Source organism: Amphiprion ocellaris, chromosome 23 (genome assembly GCF_022539595.1).
Source record: "Amphiprion ocellaris isolate individual 3 ecotype Okinawa chromosome 23, ASM2253959v1, whole genome shotgun sequence".
Lineage (NCBI taxonomy): Eukaryota > Metazoa > Chordata > Actinopteri > Pomacentridae > Amphiprion > Amphiprion ocellaris.
Genome location: NC_072788.1, coordinates 13,042,914 through 13,064,699, shown reverse-complemented (window position 1 = coordinate 13,064,699; position 21,786 = coordinate 13,042,914). Strand labels below are relative to the sequence as shown.

Sequence of the window (21,786 nt, the reverse complement as noted above, 5' to 3'; positions counted from 1 at the left end):
TCCTTAAAAACAGTTGACTTCCTGGTTAACCTTTGATCTAGCCAAAACACCAATTTCAGTTTCCAATACCATGAAAAGTCCATTAATCTCCCGAAAAAGAAGAATAGCAATCAAATGAATGTCTGTATTGGAGCTGCTTAGATGAGGCTGAAGTGAAAATTCCAAATTTGTGTCTGCATGGTGACTATGCAACAAGGACAATGGTGAGCATGTGCAGAGTACGCCAACGCAAACTACTGCACATGCATGGAAGTATGAAGTCCTCCAATGGAAGCAACAACAAAAACATAGTCCTCAACTGGTGCTGGGATTCTTTTGTCGACACGTCAACCTGCTGCAGTAGAACAACAATTTCTGTTGCATTTTCAGAGTTTTGGCATCGACTTTGAACCAAACTATCTGTTCTCATTACAACTCAAATCTATGTACTTGGTACTTATGTATTTACTTTCAGTTTTATCTTGAAACAAAGTGTCTTCTTTTCCTTTTGATGGCTTAGTTGTTGGCTTGTTTGCAACCCGCCTAATCGTATAATTGCCTGTACTTGTATACAATGCAATGGCCAGCAGGGGGAGACTGCTACAGTTGTGAAGACAAGTTTGATCGTATGGATGAACTACAACAATATGCTAAGAAGAAAGTGTTGAGTTTATCACTCCACTACAGTGTTAAAGTTGTTAGGAGAAGATTGTTTTGTAGACAGTTTTACAAACCTTGTGTCTGCGGATCATTTTGGCATGATATCAATTTGCTAATTCTGCATATTCAGAAGCACAAAAATGAGCTTTCCATCTGTATTCTAGTTCAAACAAGAGGTTAACGGGAATTAGCTGCGTCCTCAAAGGTCAGCCTGGGTCAAATTTAAAACAAATCTCGGCTTTGCTCACTGAACCGCTAACTTCACAGGTTTGTCAAAGCGCACTACGTACAAAATACTGAAGATGTGGAAACAAAAGCCTTTTTTACACTGTAATGTAACTCAGCACTGTAAGAAAGTTTTTTGTACAGTTTTTAGCTGTAATTTTTTTTGAACAATTCACTGTTATTTGTGAAAATTAAAGATAAAATTTTGTTTAATAAGAGAAAAAAGTATTGATTTAAGCATAAAATAGTAATATATATATATGCATATATATTATATATATATATTTATATACATATATATTACTACTACTACAATTGTGTTTTTATAGTGTTTTATAGAGTATTACAGCGTTTTATAATGTTTTAAAGCGTATATTGTTAGTGCACCCAAATTGCGTTGTACTTTGTATAATGACAATAAAGGCTTTCTATTCTATTTTATTTCTGTTCTATTTAAATCACCAAAAAGTATCGCATCCTACAGATATTTGCCATTATTTGAAAGAAAAATTATGTATATTAATAATTTTAAAATGTTAAATAACTTTTTGGTTGTTATTTTATAGATTTCCCATGTTTTGTTAAATTATATATAATATCTAAAAACAAAAAAGAAAAAAATCCAGAAACAAAAAAAAACTAATTTCCATGGTCACTGTAAAGAAAAAAACATAATGTCCACCTCAAAAATCTGTTTAATTACCTCAGTACTTTATCTTTTAGAATGTGTGACCATAACTGTTTTTACTGTACTTAAATCAGCTTAAAAAAATCATTATTTTATAAACAGTTGTTATTTTCACAGTTTTTACGATTTTCACCATTTCTTCTTCTTTTTTACAGATTTTTTTTTACAGTGTGGGTTTGTTGCACACAAAGAAGACCAATAACAGCAATGGATGTGGCAAACTGTCACGCTCATTTCTCACATTTCTCATTGCATATGTCATTAACTATGCAAATAATGAAGAAAGACAGTGTTGTGTGAAATCTCAGCTGCCTTCACTCTGCTCAGCAACAGACTGTAGCACTTAAATAGTCTAAAACAATCCGTAAAAATCCGCGGCCAGCTGTTTGACCCACTGTAGGTCAGGTTAGATTATACAGGCTGATTTAAGAGAGGAAATCAGTGTCAGGCCTCTCCCTTTTCTTCCTCTTCACGCTCATTTCCTTTTGTCTCTTTCTTTCTCCCCCCGTCTCTCCTCTCTTCACCCTGATTCTTCTTTTCTCTTCCCTCCTTCTCTGCCAGTATCCCTCTCATTTTTCTTCCCATCATGTCATCTTCTATCACCCCTCCGTTCTCTGCTCTATCGCTCTTCCTCCGTCCTTCGTGTACATCTGGTTTCTATCATGCTTGCTGCTGCTCTTGTTTCCCATCGATCTCTCCCACTGGTCAGCCTCCTCCTCTTTCTTTTCTCTTTTCCTCTTTTTGTCTGAGCCCTCGCTCTCTGTAAATCTGTCTGGTTTGCTCAGCGTCTCTTTTTCAGTCTCACCATATTTCATGTGAGCTAAACTGACAAGTTACATATTCCAAATCCATTTCACGTGTTTTTTTTTCTCGCTCTTCTTTCCTTTCTGATCACCATTTCCCTCCCTCTTCTCTGTCCGTCTCCTTGTATCTCTATTGTTCTCTCTTTTCCAAGCATCAGTTTGGAAGGCAACTCTTGCCGTTTCCATTTTAGTCTCCATGTGACCAGAGAAAGGCAGGAAATCTGACGCAGGAATGACATACCCCAGTTCAGCACTGTGTGTCCATATCCATCAGACAAACAGGAGGATATACACTCATACACACTGCACTGATTGTCCTCCATGTGCTGCACAAATGCACAAACGCACGCTTTTCCAGTGACTTAACCAGTGCAGACTGTAAATAACAGGACAAAGTGAATAAAATGACATCCATCGATTCCTCAATGAAAGTTTGGAGGACTTTGGAATTCTACGTAGGAAGAAGAATCAGAGATGAAAATGACAATAATCACACAAAACAAGTCCATCTTATAGGGGATCTCGTATTTATTTGATAGTTTTATGCAAAAAAATGCCCGTGTCCTGGGTTTTTGACTGAGCTTTCAGCCACATTTCATGGTCCTCTGTGCACAAATTCAGTTGCAATACTTCAACTCTTTGACTTTAAGTTCTCCTTTACCTGTAGGAGATGATACACTGGCAAAACCTAACAAAAACACTTTGAGCATCCACTTAATAAATGCAAATGCTCACGCTTATCTCTCGTCAAAGCTATTTTTAGCATGCCGACGATGGGTTGTCATGTTTCTTGTCAAACTCCTGACTGAGATCTGCACTTCATCATTTTCCTAATTTGGTTTTATTTGCTGATAACATGTGCTCAGCTACAGACTGGGGACATATTACAGGAAAAACAAGCCTGAACTGCCTCAGGAAGGTGTGAAGCCACCAGAACTGCTTCAGACCAAACTGATATTGATTCTCCAAGTTTCTGGAACTCTAATAGACGGATGGAAGCATTACTCCTTCACAGATATTCCCTGTTGATCTGAAGTTCATAGCAGTCATTTAGTTTTCATGCTTCACTGACTCCTCAAAACCACTTATATCAGGATAGAAATGTTTCATCAGTGGACAAAGGTGATGATTCAGAATGACTTTGTATTGATTAGAAGTGACCCTTCCCTCTGAGGAGGTCAATTAACTCAAACCGCTCCAGCAAAATGCCCCCATAAGGAAAAACACAGATCCAATCACTGTAGAGGTGAAAGGTTCAGGTTTAATTTTCACCTTTATTTCCTCTACTAGCTGCATCTGGTGGAAAATTAGAGTTAGATTTTTTTTTTAAAAAGGCTTTTACTTCAGCTCTATTGCATTACACTGAATTACATAGTGCACATGCTGGTTTTTCTAAAGTGATGTGAGCGCCTGTCCGACTGAAGAGTAACTGAATTACACCTATAGTCCCTTGAAGCAGAGGTACCGGGTTTTACGTGAGCGTCTGACAGGAAATCGAATTCACATATTTCAGTGCTGCTTTGTTTCATGAGTCTGTGAATAAGAGTTGATTGCATTAGATGCATCGGTGCTGTATGCTTTAAGTTAAACACCCTTGACCCACATAGCACACGTTATAGTAGTGTGTTACTTTAACTTTAGCTGAAAATGAGTTTAGTTTGCAGTTTGTTTGTTTTTTTTGAAAAGCAGCATCACTCTTTTTGTCCCTCCATGAAACTTAATTCTCAGTGGACTTGATTAATTGTGCTTCCAAGCAGAAATACCATTCTCTGGATGTGAACAGTGGTATATCCTGTTGAAAGTTGTGTGCACAGGCTTGCGAACACAAAGGGAATCAATGTTGGAGAAAAACGAAGGAAACGTTGCTGGTGGCGTACAATTGTACATTGCACTTCCAAACCAAATATTGTTGCAGGCCTGCTAGCTGGTCATGAAGTCGGCTGCAGTGAGTTCTGCTACCAGCAGCAGCATGAACAGAGGTGTTCGTTAAAGTAGGAACAAGAAAAGCACTCAGAGAGCACAGTAGTATCGTTGTATCATTTCCGACGGCTGAAATCTTGAAAAAATTCATGGCAGAAATCAAGGCCCTATAGAATGTGTCCATTTAATATAGATGTACCCACAAACAAAATGACTTTGCACTGAGCACAGGTGTGTGTTATCCATGTGTACATTATGTACGAATACTGAATCGCGTGACCTAGATATGTAGTGGAAATTGATGAGACTCGGAAACACCCCCACAATTTAATCGCTTGTATGATAAGTTTCGAAAAGTCCGCAATGGTTGATTTGTAGTAGGATCATGTGATTGTCAGCAGGCAGCTGATGTAGCGTTCACTTGTTGTCATAGTTACAGTGACGCCGTGCCTCTATCTCGCAATGATACAGAAATATTTAACAAATTCGTGTATCCAGACTATCAGCCGCATCACTGCCAAAATCTAATCACTTGGTCCATTAGTCCGTTTTTGAGTAATGTTGCTAACAGACAGACAGACGGACGAACATACGCTGAACGTCACATTACATCTGCCGTTCCATTTTTGCACAGATTTGATCAGTGCAAAAATGTTGCTTTATATGAGTAAATCAGGCCTATTTGTACCAACACTTGAGTTTCTCTGAGTGGTACGCTGTACAGTGTGCTGTGACTGTTTCAGCTGGCACAAGTTACATTTTTGATCCTGAGGGGCTTCGTAGAGCCAGATGGACTCAGATTGCAGAGCTTTTAGCGTTCACGTCTGTCAGAGAGAGTTGGAAGCACAGAAGCTTTGCAAAGGCAGATCGAAGCGCTCACTTCTACTGGCGTTTACAGTCGGTCTGATGATACATACGTGTCTTTGAGGAAGCGGACCAAAAACGAATTAAAAGAACATCAGAGAGTGTCCATTGTTACTTTAGTGTTGTGATGAAATTAAGTCACGTCTTGCGGGATTCTTTAAAGGGGCTTTAGTCTGAGAGGAAGTTCCTGCTGGCTCGCCTTGCTATCCCCAGAACCTCCTGCTGGCTTTTACTAGACTCAATATGTTCTGTCAGTGAGCCAAGAGGCTGTTTGAACCTCTTTTACTACCGTTACATCTACAACAACATGTCCTCTAACAGCCTGAAACTAACCACAGTCTACCTGCTGTTACTCTAAAAAAAAAAATCAGGAGACCATTTCCCATTACTTAATCGAATCAATTAATAATTGCAAGATAGAAATTTGAATTTACTGATTTCGTTAAACTTTTTCAAGTTGCATGCATTTTGTGATGAGTTGACATAATAATGCTGGAAGTGCATCAACTTAATATCATGATTTAAACTTAAAGTTCAGCGTTAGTTGATTTAAAACTTAACTTGTGTTGAGGTAACTTAATAAAATTGGCTTTTTTTCCTCACCTTCAGTTCAGGATTTCAAACCCCCTACCCTACCTAGAGAACATGTCTGGAAAGCAGTAGCGACTAAGCATGACTAAGCATTTCATCAACAAAAGCATGAAAAAGCCAAAGATGGCTGAAGAAATTCTAATCGGAGCAACTTAACTTTTTAATGTTTGTCGACTTCAGAACTGGTGTTCAGAATTATGTTAATTAGGAACAATACAGATACTACAAAAATACTCTGAACAACTTAATTTTTGCAAAACTTGTGTTTATGCCATGGTTTATTAAGTAAGTGATAGTTCAAGATATAGTTGATGAAAGAGGAAAAGTTAATTACTTTAACTCGATAAAGTTTGTTGGTTGAACATAATTATATTAAAAGCTATCTTGAACCAGAAAAATTGATGCAGAGTTGTGTTTGTTGTCTTTTTAGAGTGTAATACAACTCCTTCTGCACACAAAAATTATCTATTTTATTATGAGTGCAATATTTCTTTTCTTTTTTTTGAAAAAAAGAAGTTATCTTTCATTGTAGTGACATAAATCTAACCTGCTCTCTTTCTGCCTTGTTTCAACTTAATGACTAATTCAAAGGTTAATTATTGGGAAAGTTAGAAATGGTAACCAACTGATGAAATTTTAGCCTCCTTTGAGATAAATGAGACTTGAATGGGCTCTTACAGTATTTCTTTTAAGATTGGATATTTTATGTGTGGTTTCCAAAAAAAAAGTCTTCTGGTGATTTAGTGGTTTTGTTCAATCAAAGCTAAACGTGACCTTTGAGTGCTCTGCCTGTGGAAACATCTGCAACATTTATGGAAGTTTTGTCGTTTGTGTTTTTCCAAGTTTCCAAGTATAGCTCCCACCGAAATTCTTACTATGGAAAAATGAATTTGAGCCCAGCGCCAGTGGAGTGTTGGTGCCGTAAGGGTTGTAGTTAACCGTTGAAAATGTTGCTTTCGGGCCAAGAGAGAAAGTAGGAAACAGAGGCTAATATCTCCTGTGAGTGACCCAGAGTCACCTCAGCAGAGAAGCTTTCCAGCAGTTATAAACAAAGCAGAACTCTTTGGATTTTCTACAGACAGCAGCCTCCAATGGTGCTTAAACAGACACTTGTCTTCTTTTTTCTCCTGTCACAAACAAATGCAAATGCACCTGACGTGTGTTTTTACTTTGAGCATCTGATTTGTGGAGTTCATGTTGTCAGGGCATCTCAGTGAAAAGTTGCGCAAGCAGTTAGTCATAGAAAAACTGGAGTTCATCTCAAATACTTTCCTGTTCGTCATACTCATTCTGTCCTCCTCTGTGGTCAACCCCAGCTCCCCTCTGTATACAAAAACAAACTCAAAAAATGATTCTCAAATACTGTTGAACCTTCTTCCATAAAAGCCCCCGCACCACCAACAGCTCATTCCATCCTGGCCCTGTCCTGCTAGCCACTTTTCTCTTTTTCCGTACACTCTGTTCTCCCCTTATGAGTTCTTTTTTTCTCATTTTTTTTCACTGATTGCGTTCTGTCTATTCCCTCGGTTGTTGTAGTTTTTCAACACAGTGTGCAGACCGGTGAAGAGAGCTGCGATGTAATTGTTGTCAGATGAGAGTGTGATGGAGGTGAAACAAAGAAAAAATATTGGTGACGAGGGAAAACAGAGAGCAGGGATGGGGATGAAACTGAGAAACAAAAAGAGGGAGAGAAGCAGATGGAAGGGAAACGTGAAGGGAGAGGGAGGTTGGAAAAGAGAGAAAAAAGTTGCCATGCCAACGGGCCACAGAGAAAAATAAACAGTGCATGTGTTGCGTGCTCTGCTATGTCACCCTCCAGCTCACCGGCCTGCCCACTGTTAGGGAGTGTGTGAGGATGTGCATGCAGCTGTGCATGCGTGTGTGCTGTGTGTGTGTGTGTTTTAACACGCTGCAGCGGTTTGCGAGCTCTTTTGTTCCGGAGGGGGGGTTTCTTACATTTACTGGGCCTTTTAGAGGAAACGTTTGACACTCCCCAGACCGTACAACAGGAAGCTGAGAGTAGCGCATGGGTGTATATTTGTATATGTGTGTGTCAGCAAAAAGCGAGACAAACCGGCTGTTAAACACAAACACAGACATTAGAGTTGATTCAGTGGATTAACCCTTTCTTTGTCTCTCTCAGGGTTCGGAGGCTATGGAGGACTGTGTGCAGGGGGCGCTGTCGTCACTTTATCCTCCGTTTGAGAGCACGGCGCCACCCCTCCTCTCCCAGGTACACCTGGCAAACACACTCACCTGTATTCCAGTGCACATGTTTACAGCAATAGATAGGGGGTATGCAGGGAAAATGATGTTATGTTCAAATACAGTGCTGATTGTCCCGATTTCTATACATTTTGCTGCATTCATTTTGCCCTCCACCTTCACAAGCCATGCAGGGCCTGCTGCCGAGAAGCATCCCCACATCATGATGCTGCCACCACCATGCTTCACAGTGGGGATGGTGTTTTTGTGATGATGTGCAGTGTTTGGTGTCTGCCAAACAGTCTGCTGGGCAAAAAACTCAGTTTTGTTCACATCAAGCCAAACAATGTTCTTTCAGTGTCTCAAATGTCTGCTGGTGAACTTTAAGGGCGATTTAATATGAGCTTTATTCAACAGTGTCTTTCTCTTTGTCTCCCATAAAACTTTGACTGATGAGGAACAGACAACAGTTGTTGTGTTCAGTCTCTCCCATCTCACTCACAGAAGCTTGCAATTCCTTCAGAGGAGGCATGAATACTTGCGCAATTACTTTTTTTTTTTAGATTTTTAAAACACTGACATTATTTTGTAGAAATCCAAAGCCAAATTACATTCAATTCAATTCAATTCAATTCAATTTTATTTATATAGCGCCAATTACAGTCAAATTGTCTCGAGACGCTTTACAGAACCCATATGCCTGACCCCCAGAGCAAGCCAAAAGGCGACAGTGGCAAGGAAAACACCCTTTTAACAGGGAAAAAAACCTCGAGCAGAACCCGGCTCTAATGTGGGGGGACCCATCTGCCTGCTGGCCGGGCGGGTTGAGAGGGACAGAAGAGGTAGAGAGGTAGAGATAGAGGGGTAGAAGTAGAGGGGTAGAGGTAGAGAGGTAGAGATAGAGGGATACAGATAGAGGGGTAGAGATAGAGAGGTGGGGGGTGGGACACAAGGACCATAAAACACAGCCACACATCTGAAGCATCCAGCATCCAGCTCTGGGACCAGGGACACTCGGAGAAAGGACACAGAAAGAAACAGAGTGAATGTAATGCAATAATGGTATATATAGTAAATACATAGGTAGTTAGAGAAGGGCTCAGTGCATCAAGAGAGGTTCCCCAGCAGCCTAGGCCTATAGCAATCAATAGATTCAGTCAATACATTGACTGTGATTCAGTGTTGAAAGGAGATAAAAGGGGGTGAATATTTTTTTATAGGCACTGTAACCTGGCCATCCTGAGCTATAAACTGCTGAGAGGAGTCAACACAAAGAAAATCTACCAATCTGGTCATTCATAGCCAAATACTATTAGTTTAACAGAATACGTTTTACCAAAAATTCCTCACCATTGTCACTTTCAACTATTCTAAGAAAGAACAATCAGCTGGACAAAACTTTTCAATCTCTTATAGGTATATTGTGTAAACTTTTGGTGAGCTTTGATATTGTCAACTTTGCATGACTGAGTGTCAAACTCACTCTTGTTTCTTGAACGTTGTTGTTAAAAGCCAGTGGACAAAGGGGCTTCTGAGCTTAAGCTATTCTGATTTAACATTTATGGGACATTGGAAAGTTCATTCCCAGTTGCCAAGTAGCTTCCAATTGATTTTCTTTCTTGCTATGGAAAAAGCAGTTTGATTAAACAATAGGGATAAACTTAAGGAGACTTGATGATTTCCTTCTTTTAACTTCTGATTACATGCTGTCTGTCTGGGTTGAGGAAATTCTTCCACTTCCTGGCAAATGAAACTGTCTCAAAATCCTTTGGATCAGCTGAAAAATCCACTAAGATCCGGCTGAAACAAAGGCTGCTTTCAGTGCACAAGAGGCCAATAATCAGACGATGAATAATTATCTAATCATCTAATGCACAGTATGCAGTGAAGTGTTTTTCATCAAATCATCTTGCGTTGTTCGTCCAGGTCTTCTCAGTGCTGGAGTCGACCTATCAACACGACAGTCTTCGCTACCTCCTGGACTACTTCGTACCTGCCAAGCACCTCCTGCACAAACTCCAGCAACATGCCTGCGTGAGTTCCAAACTGAAAACACACTGAGAACACACACATAGCTGTATAATCAGAAGCAGAATCAGCTGTCACATGTGAGACGTATAGTGTGAGAAATCTCTCAGCTCTTCCCTTCTTCATTCTTTTGGTGAAAATGGTCCTGCCGTCGTTTTTAGAGATAGAAGGGTTTTTACACCTTTGGTGCAAGCAGTCAAGATTCATGTCTGTTGCCAAGACACTTTAATCAAATTTCAAGACCAAGTCAAGTCAGTTTAGATAAATTCAAGTAAGGTTTCGGGTTTTTGAGAATAAACAGAAAACAAGTGTCACACTTTCAAAGCAAGTCTTATATCAAGTTTAGTTCTAAAGATAGTGTCCATTGAGGCAAGTCCAAGTTTTTTGGTGCAGTTCCAAGTTAAGTCTCAACTCTTGTCAAGGCAAGCCTCAAGTTAGGCGTTAAGTCCTAAATGACTAATCATTATAAGGCTGTGGTTTTTCTTTCTTTTTTTTCTTTTTTTTTTTGGTCTTGAGGGAAAAAAAGCATTCATTGGAGTTACATAAATGTAACTTTTCTGTGGTAAAGTCGTGCAGTGTGTGCTCCTTTTTTGCCTTGTTTTAACTTAATGACTCAAAAGTTAATTATTCGGAAAGTTAGAAATGATGACTGACTGATGAAATTTCAGCTTCTTTTGAGAGAACCTAGACTTTCATGGCCACCTAAAATGTGTTTTTCAAGGTTTCCAAATAAAGTCTCCTGGTGATTTAGTGGTTTTGTTACCTCAAAGCTGGAGGACTAACACAACCTGTGAGTGCTCTGCCTGTGGAAACATTTGCAACATTGATCTAAGCTTTGTCATTTGGGTTTTTCCAAGTTTCAAGTACAGTTCCCATCGAACTTTTTATTATGGAAAATGAATTTGAGCCCAGTGCCAGTGGAGCGTTGGTGCCATAAGGGTTGTAGTGAACCACTGACAGGTCACAGTAGAATTGATGGATGCATGATATCGGCTTTTGGCAGCATCCAGTATCTTCCAACTCATTTTGACCGATTGTCAAAACCGATATGTAAACATGTTTTTTTTCCAACTGGAGCAATCACGTTTCTCCTGTAATTGAATAAGCATGTTATTTGCCCACTCTTATCAGAATGACTCACTGGCAGGGGCAGATACAAATGACAATGCTTTTAATGGTACACGATCAGTTGAAAAATATGAGAAAACTACTTCAACGTATATTTAAAACCAGCCATGTTTATGTTAATGGAGTACTTTCAAACAAAACTGAAACCTTTAGCTTGGGAAACATTACCTTTTTGTCCTTGTTCATTTTGGGACAATGCTAACATTTCATTTTAAAGCCTTTATCTGCTGATATTGATGTGCAGATATAGAGTCTTGCTGGCTGGACTGAACAAACTATCTGTTAAATCAGGAATTTCCGTTCTTGTGTGGACAAAGCACTGAAGAGAACAATAAAATTGACATATTGCAGCCACTTATTGCCGATTTGATTGATATTTGGATGTATTATGTTGTGGTATTGGTTTGTTGTTTGACGACGAATTCTGAATAGAATCAAAGGACCTACTTGATGTTCACGGATTTTTTTTTTATTATTTTCACTGAATCAAAACTTGACTAATATTTTGGGTTGTCAGTTTTACAAATGAATCACATGCTCTCATTATACCTTTGGTCAAAATGTCATGTCTTTAGTATCTCGGCAACTGAAGACTCCAATGCAAAGGCGGAGTTTAAGCATGCCTAATTTGACACATGCATGATTTTCTACTAGTTGCAGACTTCGCTGTGGAGGGTCGCGTCTGTTTTAAACCTCTAGCTGGCCAGGAAAATTAGTGAAAGTGGCTGGTGAAATCTGAGATTCACCAGCCGCTGTGACCTACAGACAAAAGAGGTGGTTTCCTGCTGTAGAAGCTCCACTGCGTACACAAAGATGGACAAAATGCAGTGAAATAAAACCCTTTTGGTTGTAACTGAGACTCCTACACACACCAAAGCAAAAGCATGGAAATCGTACGATTCAGGATACAAACATTGTGCAAACATGCAACTTCCGCTTTGTGTCCTCACATCCCTCACTTACACTTTCTAATTCACACAACAAAACAAGACAAACAAATGAGATGCAACATGGACTAAACAACATTCCTTTAATTTGACACTCGGAGACAGACAAAGATAAATGACGCACACAGTTTAACACAAGCTTGGAAGTTAAAAACTTTCTCATATTTCCCTCTACATTTTTCCTAGACTTGCACGCACACACACACACATGGACAAGGGTTGTGAGCAAACTATGTTTTCATTGTCGCTGAGTGGAGCTGCCTGGGACGGGAGTTAGACTGTGAGTCATGACAATAATTCCTTCCATATGTGAGTGTGTTACTGCTGTGAGAGAAAGACTGAGTAACAGAGCAGCAGTGGGAGTCGAAGGGAGAGAATGAACATGGCTTTCATTCACTGCGTGCTCGTGCGTCCGAAAAAAGAGAAGACGCTGGAGGTTGCAGACTATAGTAGACTGATTGACGAATTTTTGGGAGGCTGGGGGGAGATGGAGCAAACACTGGGGTACATTGAGGGGAAAAGTAGGAGGAGGGACGAGAACACAGAGAGTTACAGAATGTGGATGGGCTCAAAACACACAAACTTTCTCAGAGAGGAAAATGCTCTTTAACGCTAATATTCACCCTAACAGATATCAGACTTTGGCTCCCAAATAGCTTCACATAACAAGAGAACTGGCAAGAAAGGAGACAGAAGGGAGGCTTAAGGGGAAGAAATTGAATAAAGAACAGAATGGTAGAAAAGGGGAGATGGAGGAGAGGTTGAATAAGAAATTTAATTTGATCACGTCTCGTGAGTCTGGAGGGCATGAAGAAGGGAGGGAGAAGCATCGTATCAGTCGATTAGACGTGACTGGGAACAGCAGAGGGAGCTTCTGGATGAGTTTTACAATTCAAACTTCGAGAGAAGGGGATATAGCTCTGACAACATCGATTAAGGTGGGAATTAAGGTGTATTACCTAAATAGATCAGCTGATTAATGGTGCACAGGATATCAGAAGAAGCCTACGCTCCTCTACCTAAGTTCTTGGGTAAATACATCCATAATTGAATGTGGGATTTTGTATATTTACAACAGATGTGCATGATTTAGGTAGATTTTCTCAGTTTTACAGAGCTACTTGATGCAGTTTCCACATACGAAACAGCTGAATGTTTTAGCAGTGGCTGGCTGCTGTGACCAGCTGGTCATCTGCAAGTTTCTGTCTGACTCATCCCGACCCTGTGCAGCTATCTAGAGTCTTCTCAGTGCGTCATGCCAGCTAAGCAGTTTTTACACTTTAGAAAACACGGTGTGAGTCACATGTCTGACATTTGTATGCGACGCTGGCTGTGGGCCAGATTAGCTGGTGAAAAGTGTCGACTCGTCTGGTATCGGTTCTAGAAAATCACCTCAGCTCATGTGGCCTGTGGTCTGTGAATGGGAGAGCATGATCCTGCATTAACCAGAATAGTTTTTGGCAAGAGGGACTCCTAAAGGATAGAATTCTAAAAAGCAGTCAGTGCAAAGCATAACCTAAAGCGGTACAGGGAGAAGACTTGTCCAACAGAATGTAATATTATGCAGATAAAGGCTTCTTTTTTATATATATATACATTAAACACTGTCTCTCTGCTTCTCCCTTTGTTCTTGTCTCAGTCTCAGTATCTGGGCTGCTTGTTCCTTCACTCCGGCTGGCCTCTCTGTCTGGGCGAGAAGGTGGTGGTCCAGCTCTCCACTTTGGACTGGAGGTTACTGCGCTGTAATGACTTTTACCTGCAGGTGGTGCCCTTCTCTACGCGGTGCCCTAGACTGGCCCTGAAATGTCTGGCCCCTGGGGGGCGCACTGTTCAGGAAATCTTGGTGCCTGAGTCACAGCACCCCCTTGTGTTCACCAGTGAGTGGCTGCATAGTGTCAACAAAGAACGAGGTCACAAGAGAGAAGGTAAGGAACGGATGCCCTATGCTTCTATTAAAATGCTGTTTTAAAAACTTTTTGAAACATGGATGATTATTTCTCACACAGCAAGAAAACAAAAATAGATATTTTTAAGCTCTTTATAATCCCAAGAAATGGTGTTTTAGCTAGAACTGTAGCTGTAATCTGGATCGTGTTGGAAATTATTACCACTTTGCAGGGTTTACAGTGACTATTGGGAAGTGAAACAGATGTGTACCCAAAAGAAGTTTATGACTAAAAGAGTGAAGGCATCAACGGAAGTAAAGAGAAGAACTTAGCAACAGAACTAAAGAAAGAGCAACACACATTTCCACTTAGCTGATGTTAATGTCTCGTTTTAACCTCAATGAACATATCGAGTTGATGTAGTCCTCTCTCATCTTTACACAGTTGGAGGAGGACTTGACACCTGTCTGGTCAGCACATGTGACGGTGTCGTCAGACTTCCATGGAAGGAGGTTGTCTACCCGAAGTTCATCCATGACCCTTCTGAAGAGCTAGGTCTGATGTCCAACCACGAAGGCCTCTTATCCAACCGCCTGCCCAGTGAGGGGGGCAGCAGCCTCGGGGGCTGGGGTGGCTCATCCTCTGGGGAACTGGACTCCTGGTCCTGGGATGAGGAAGAGGATGATGATTTACCACCAGATGGTTTGGACTCTGACCCTGCACTCCCCCGACGAAGGCGCAGTGAAGATGGGCTTGGGCGCACAGCGAGGCCTCAGCTTGACGGGGATTATGTGGAGCTTTTGGAACCCAGAGGGGGTCCTGATGGAGGGGTTGACCCAAGGCAGAGGTACCTAGAGATGCACGGGATCTGTAAGACCAAGACTTTACCTCTGTGCAGGAGAAGCAAGGCCATCAAGCTTCGCAAAGGGAAAGCTTGGGGATACGGGAGAGCGGAAAGGTCAGGAAGCTTTCGGGCTGTTCTTGGCACCAAAGGAGATGTGGTGACACCTAAGGGTGACGTGGTGACAGCACAACCTTCAGCAGGAGCTGCTGAACCTGGCAGAGGGAGGCGGTGTTACTCCTCCTCTGTCCATGACTCTGATGAAGGAGATAAAACAAGCAGAGACTCAGAGGGCCTAGAAAGGCACCGTCTTTACTTGGATGGCCCATTTAAAGAGAGAAGGCCCGGCGTGGGCAAGGAGAGAGATAGCAACAGCCTCACACAGCCGTGCAGAGACGACCAGAAAACTATAGACTCCAAGAGTAGTGACTGTTCAGTCACGACTGAAATCCATGAATTAACAAACCACAAAGCTGGTCATGTAGTAGAGGGCCACTCGGATCATGGATCTCAGTCTGACTCTGTTTTCGAGGATACTGATAAACCACTGAGCGGAGACAGCGACGCTACAACGCCAACGTCAGACGCACCGGAGAGACCATTCACTGGAGTTTCAGAAAGTGAAGAGATTACCAACAGTGGGTCCAAAATGAAGAGTTCATCCAACCCAAAGGTCACAGACGAAAAGACTGAAGGAAAGACAGACAACAGAGTGTGTCCAAGAGGAAAAGAAGTGAAAACGGCAGGATTCAGAGCGCCACGGTACAGAATTATTTCATATGACACACTGCACTCTTTCATGTTATTCATTTTCTTTCTTCACACTTCCATATGAAAGTCCAGCTTGGTAACACTTAGGTGCAACTCTGTGCAGAAGCTACAAGCTGTTCGAACGTACAAGCATGACACAAACGACATCTCTTAAACACGTGTCCGAAAAACATAAAGATTAACTTTCTGCCGTACCTCATTAAGATCTTCCTGTGCTTTGTGTTCAGGAGGAAAAGGAAGGGAAAGGGGGCCAAAGGGAGGGCTAGGTCTGGTGGACGAATCAACCAGAAAGCTTCGAAACTGCAGGGTAAAGCTCCTCAACCGAGTCCCACCACCTGCTCTGCTCCGACAAAGCTGCCTGTCACCGAAGAGAACCAGTCGGAGAAAACAGAACAGAAACCTGATGGAGTGGACGTGACAACTGATAAGGGGGCAGAGAATACTAAGAAAAGCAGCACAGGTCTGGAGATGATTGTGTTTTTGACCGTGAACATTAGATCCTACAAGTATTAAAATATCCTTCCAGTGTTTTCTTAAATGTTTCTATCTTTGAACAGAGACAGAAGCTGAACCATTGCCTGTGTGTAATGGCCAATCAGGCGCATCTTTCTTTAACCACTCGAATGAAGAGGCTGGGTCAGGAGAGGCATGTCCTGACCAACAAAATGGGGTTAAATCCAAAGAACCGCCCCTGCTGAGGGAACTGGATGCAGACTTTCTCCAGTCAGGGAAGCTAAAGTTGACAGGCAAGCTAGCATCAGATTTTTGTGGTGTGGACACTCAGATATGTCTCTTTCCAGTATCAAAAGTCATCACTAAAAAGAACTGACTCTGTGGGAACATTATGCTTCCTGCTTGCATCCCTAAAAACATTATGGGAACTGTATTTCCGCAGGTATGGTGGACCGGCTGGGGCGTGCTCTGGTCCTCATGGAGACAGATGCATCTGAGGAGGGTTACTGTGGGGAGGAGATGGCTCGAGTCCTGGCCTGCTACCACAACATCACTCGGTAAAGCTGCGTTCTTCTTATTCCAATCATAACATAAATTCAGATTTACAAGATGAATGGTTCCATTCAGGATATGCTTCTAGATATCACCAGACAATTAAGGCTTGTAAATGCAGGTGTTCTTACAGTGCACAACAGTTCCCTTCATACCACTAAATGCTGTCCTGTGGTCTCTGATTCACCCTGTGCTTCTGCTCTACTTCTGATAATTCTGTGATATTTGCTCTATATTTGGCCTTGTGTCATTCGTTTCCTGTTACCAAATCTGTTGAGCTGAATCGTAATTATGTTTGACTTGACTTGCTTTTCTGACTTTACCAAATGCAAAATAAAGTGGGTTCAGGGAAATGCAGCATGTGCCAGAAAGAGGGAAAAACAGAAACTTATTTAAAGTCAGTTTAGCAAACATCTCTGAGTCACTTTACCTGCGTCAATCACAGTTTACATTTAAGAAAAGTCTGCTTGAAAATACTGCAGCAAGTGTGTCAGAAAAAAATGGTGAACAATTTTCAAGTTGAAGATCTGTACAATAAATACAGAAATTATAAATGGTGAAAATAATGACTGTAACGTAGCGATTTTGTGCTGATTTAAAAACTGTAAAACAGTATAACTTTAGAGTCACACATTCTGAAAGAATTATTTACCATTTATAGAAAACAGATTTTTGATCTGGGCATTACACACAGTCTGAGCCTATTTTTAAACATTGAACAAGTCAAATTAATGTTTTTTTTCTTTTACTTTTCTTGATATTATTCAGAATTGACCAAAACAAGGAACATTTGTAAAATAACAGTTTAAAAAAAAGAGAGAATTTTTTAATCTTCAATTTATATATTTTGATTCTTTCCAATAACAGTAAATATTGACAAAATACCAAATATTTTGCTGATTTAAAAAAATCAAATATTGGGAAAGAATAAATTACTATTCATAAAAATACTGATTATTTGTATGTGGATATTATATAATTTTTTTGGTTTTTTAAGTGTTTTTTGGTTGTTGTCATTTTTACAGGCAACATATAAAATAATATTTTTTGTGATTTTACTAAATACTGTCTTTCATTTAATGAAACAGGGAAAATCTATAAAATAAAAGTTATTTTTTGCCATTTTTCATCCAAAATATATATCTTTATTCTTTCAAATAATAATAATAAATCTGTGTGAATTTGCAACATTTTTTCTGAATTAAATACAGCAAAAATATCAAAATCTTACAGTTAATTTATAACAATACAGTTTTTTAATGTGGACGTTATTCACAGTTTTGGTCCTTATTTATTTATGTATTTATGTAAATTAATACTTTTCATTGTGATTTTACTGGTTATTATCTGTGATTTAACAAGCCATTGAGATTCTGGAAAATACCAGTAGACAATTTGAAATAAAAAACTGGTATAAACTTTTTTTTACGTTCAGAACAAAACAGCAGTTTGGACCAGAAATGGCATAAATACATGTAGATGACCTTCTGAATATTGTTTAAAAATATTATTTGGTTCAACTTTTATATCACTTCATGAAATGTCCTAAATTACTGGCAGTGAAAATGGCCAGTTCATCATTGTTTTAACTCCCGCTTGGCTCCATCCTAACCTTCCACCCACCTTTCTGTTCCCCTCATCAGGCCTGCAGCCAAAGAAAAAGGTCTGACGGTGTTAATGGACAGCAGACGCTCTCTGCCCTCCACTCTCTGCCTCTCTGCACTTAAACTGTTCCAGGTGAGACAGAGAGAAAAAAAATGTTGTTTAGCTAAATGTGCGAAATGTTTCCTTGTGTGCTTTAATTTGCCTGCAGATGTGATAGTAGCTAAAGCACACGTGGGTTTATATGTTTTGTGTGTGTGTGTGTGTGTGTGTGTGTTGCAGGTGTTGGTCCCTGGCGGTCTCGGATCTGTTCTGGTTTTAGTGGAAGAGCAGCAGGAGCCTCTTTCTCAGACTCTGGAGGGAGCAGAGGTGACCTCATATAGATCACATGTTTGTAATTAATGCACCAACACGCCATCACAGTGCACTGCTGCGCTGTTACGTTGCTTTTGGTTAAGCCGACTTCTTTTTATTTGCAAACAGAGGTAGAACACCCAAGTGGAACTTACATAAGCAGTCGAAGCCCCACTGATAAAGTATGGACAAGCATAAGCAACATGAAACTTCTTGAAATTCCATCGCCTATTATCATAACAATAGGGAATACCATCCATATTTAAATGAATTGCAAACCATGCATTACTGCTTTTCCTTGCTGAAATTGAATTCATCTTTGAATCTAATAAACCTGTTTTCCATACATTTGGCACATCTGCAGCTTTTGAATAACTCTCCGGTTTCGCCACTAATCAGCGTATTGCATTGCACTGATCAGCAGAGATCTCTCTTACTCACACGCATGAGAAAATTCTTCATGCCATTTGGTTTGTATTTTAATCTGGCAGCGTTAAAACTTTTGTTAACACAGAAAAAAACTGCAGCAGGACCTTCGGCTCATTTCGTTGCTCGGTAGTTTTTCATACGACTCATAAATTAACAAATACAGACGTTGCAGATATTTCTTGCCATATATATATTTATATACAGCCATAATTGTAAAATATTACCACTTTTGTCAAGTTTAAATGAAATAAATGGATTTGCTGAAGCACTTGGATAAGAGTTTATCAAGGTTGCAGCAGAATTTCCTCAATATAATGTGTTCTGCCTCATTAGCTAAAAAGCTCTCATTATTCTTGAACATACTGCTTTCTGTTGCCTCATTGTAAGCCTTTATTTTTTCCCCTTTTTCTTCCATGCAGGTCCACACAGTGAGAGGAACAGCTGTCCTTCAGCAATACGTAGACAAGCAACAGCTGCCCAAAGACATGGATGGAGATTTTACCCACTGTCACTCAGACTGGCTGGCCTTCAGACTGGTGAGGAGCTGCTGGATTCTGTCTGTTTACATTTAAAAAAGCAATTTTCTTCATATTTTTTCCTTGCTTTGTCCTCACATGTTTCATTATCCTCCATAGATTTTTTGTTTCCAGTGGTAGATCCACAGAACAGAGGCACGTAAATTCGCAGACCGCCTTGTGCTTTTGAGAGATCATGAGGAAACCGAGCAGAAAAAGAAAAATCACTTCAGGCTATTTAGATCAGCTGATATGTGTTTTCAGCAAAATCCTTTCAGATTTATTTAACTTGCGTGAATTAAATTTAGGCCATTTCCTTCACAGAATAGTTGTCGCTGCCCAACAGTCTTGCAAACATGTAGATCTTAACAGCACACTGTAAAAAACATGAAATAAAATTAACAATTTACTATAATTTTAAAGATTTTTTATCCATATTTGGTAAATGACAGATAATAACTAGTAAAATCACAGAAAAAAGGCATTAATTTACATGTTTACCATAAAAAAGGAAAAAACTGTAAATGACACTCTTATCAAATGGTTTTTACAAAAAGTACTAAAAATATTTGGTTGCTCTTTAACATTTTCACCATAAAATTACAATATGTTTACTGCATATAAATATTTTACAGATGTTTGCCATTATTTAAAAGAAAGAATTTGTATATTAAGGATTGAAAAATGGTAAATAACTTTTCAATCAGTTTTTTTTTTTAGATATTCCTTGTTTTGTTAATGTACAAATGATATTAACATATTAATTTAAAAAAGACTATTTATTTAAATGTCAAAAGTCTGTATTTTGACAAATAGTAGTTTGTTCTTTTATAGTGTTTGGAAATAAAATTAGAGTTTCAGTGTATTTTAATCCATAAAAACAATATTATCATTATTTTTTCTTTATATTTATTTGGAAAAATGTTTTGTTAAATTACTGATATTTGGTAAAATCACAGATTAAAAAAGTCACGTTTTCTGTACATAATATTCATTTATTTTTTAAATTTTTATTTGTTCTTTTATAGTGTTTGACTATTAAATTACACAGTATTAACATCCACTAAAACATATTATATTACAGATATTTACTGTTATTTTCACCCTTTTTTACAGTATTTTTTACAGTATTTTTTACAGTATTCCAGAAAAATTGTAAACATTTTGTCTTGTGCTCTTATTTCCATTTTTTTCTTCCAGACTTTCTTTTTACAGTGTAGCCTTCAGTATATAATGGAAGAATTTACACCGTTTTCATTATTTAATTCTTATTATTACAGTTCTGACTACTGAATTTTTTTCTGCACAAAGTGTATTCTAAGTTTTGTTTGATAAGTAAATATATTGTCGGTAAGATGGAAGGAACATCAACCAATAAACAGATTTTAGTCCTGATTTGAAACAAAGTTCTGAGGTTAGTTGCTCATGACTCGCTGGAGTTCTGTGCGTCTCCAGTTTAAAATATTAGCTAAAAAGTGAGGGAGTAGAGTCACAGACAGTAAACTGTCACTGTGAGGGAGGACAGATAAGAGGACATTGTCTGGAAACTGTCTGTCTGCTGGTGGTCGATGGTTTCAGACATCTACGATGAACTGGGTGGGGATGATAAATCAACGAGGTCCAGAAGAATTTCATGCCTCTTAATGGCTTTTCCCCAGACAGTTTATACAGCTTTATCCAAACACATGAAGACGTTTTCCTGTCCTGTGCTCCTTCTCTGACCTCTCTCAAGGGTTTCACAGGAAAATAAAGCCTGTCTCATTTACTTACTGTGTGTTTAATTAGATGGAATATTTTAGATGCTGATCTTAAAGTCACTAATTCCACTTTTCCTTTTTTTTGTCATTCAGAGTCTAGAGAGTCTGACGGAGCGCTGTGAGAGCGCCCTCTCTCTGCTCGGAGAAGCACTAGAGTCTATGGACACTCAGCCGATGCCAGACAACATAAAGGTTCATGTCATGCTCTAAACTCCGTCTGCACAGTGTGGTTACACTTATCTGAGTATAGTTTAATAACCGATGATGTTCCAAAAACATACTCCAGCAAAAACATTGCTCTTGTTCAGGCTGTTCCTCAGAGCATCGACAAACACAGACAGCTCATGGTGAGCGTCCTCGCCGACCAACGGCTAACGGAGCTGCAGCAAAGAGGCGGAGCCTGGCTGGCAGGACTGACCAATAGTGCATCTGGACTGGCACAGAAATCACCAGACTGCAGGTACTGGACCAAAAATTTTAGATCTGTTGGTCCACCTCTTTAATCCAGACTAAGAAATGAATCCTACTGACTTTGGTGATCCCATGATGCAACCATGAGTTTGACATTTGTGTTTTTTGGGGAGCATC

General features: G+C 39.6%; 1 protein-coding gene across 1 annotated transcript in view; it reads left to right on the top strand.

Moving 5' to 3' along the window:
• arhgef40 (Rho guanine nucleotide exchange factor (GEF) 40) overlaps positions 1-21,786 on the top strand; it is a 52,631-nt gene that overhangs the window by 1,962 nt on the left and 28,883 nt on the right. The window contains exons 2-13 of the mRNA XM_023282522.3: positions 7,874-7,963; positions 9,862-9,969; positions 13,678-13,963; positions 14,369-15,527; positions 15,764-15,996; positions 16,094-16,282; positions 16,432-16,546; positions 18,185-18,278; positions 18,426-18,512; positions 19,346-19,462; positions 21,292-21,390; positions 21,507-21,658. Of these exons, the coding sequence (XP_023138290.2) occupies positions 7,874-7,963; positions 9,862-9,969; positions 13,678-13,963; positions 14,369-15,527; positions 15,764-15,996; positions 16,094-16,282; positions 16,432-16,546; positions 18,185-18,278; positions 18,426-18,512; positions 19,346-19,462; positions 21,292-21,390; positions 21,507-21,658 (2,729 nt within the window). The remainder of the gene's footprint in view (positions 1-7,873; positions 7,964-9,861; positions 9,970-13,677; positions 13,964-14,368; positions 15,528-15,763; positions 15,997-16,093; positions 16,283-16,431; positions 16,547-18,184; positions 18,279-18,425; positions 18,513-19,345; positions 19,463-21,291; positions 21,391-21,506; positions 21,659-21,786) is intronic.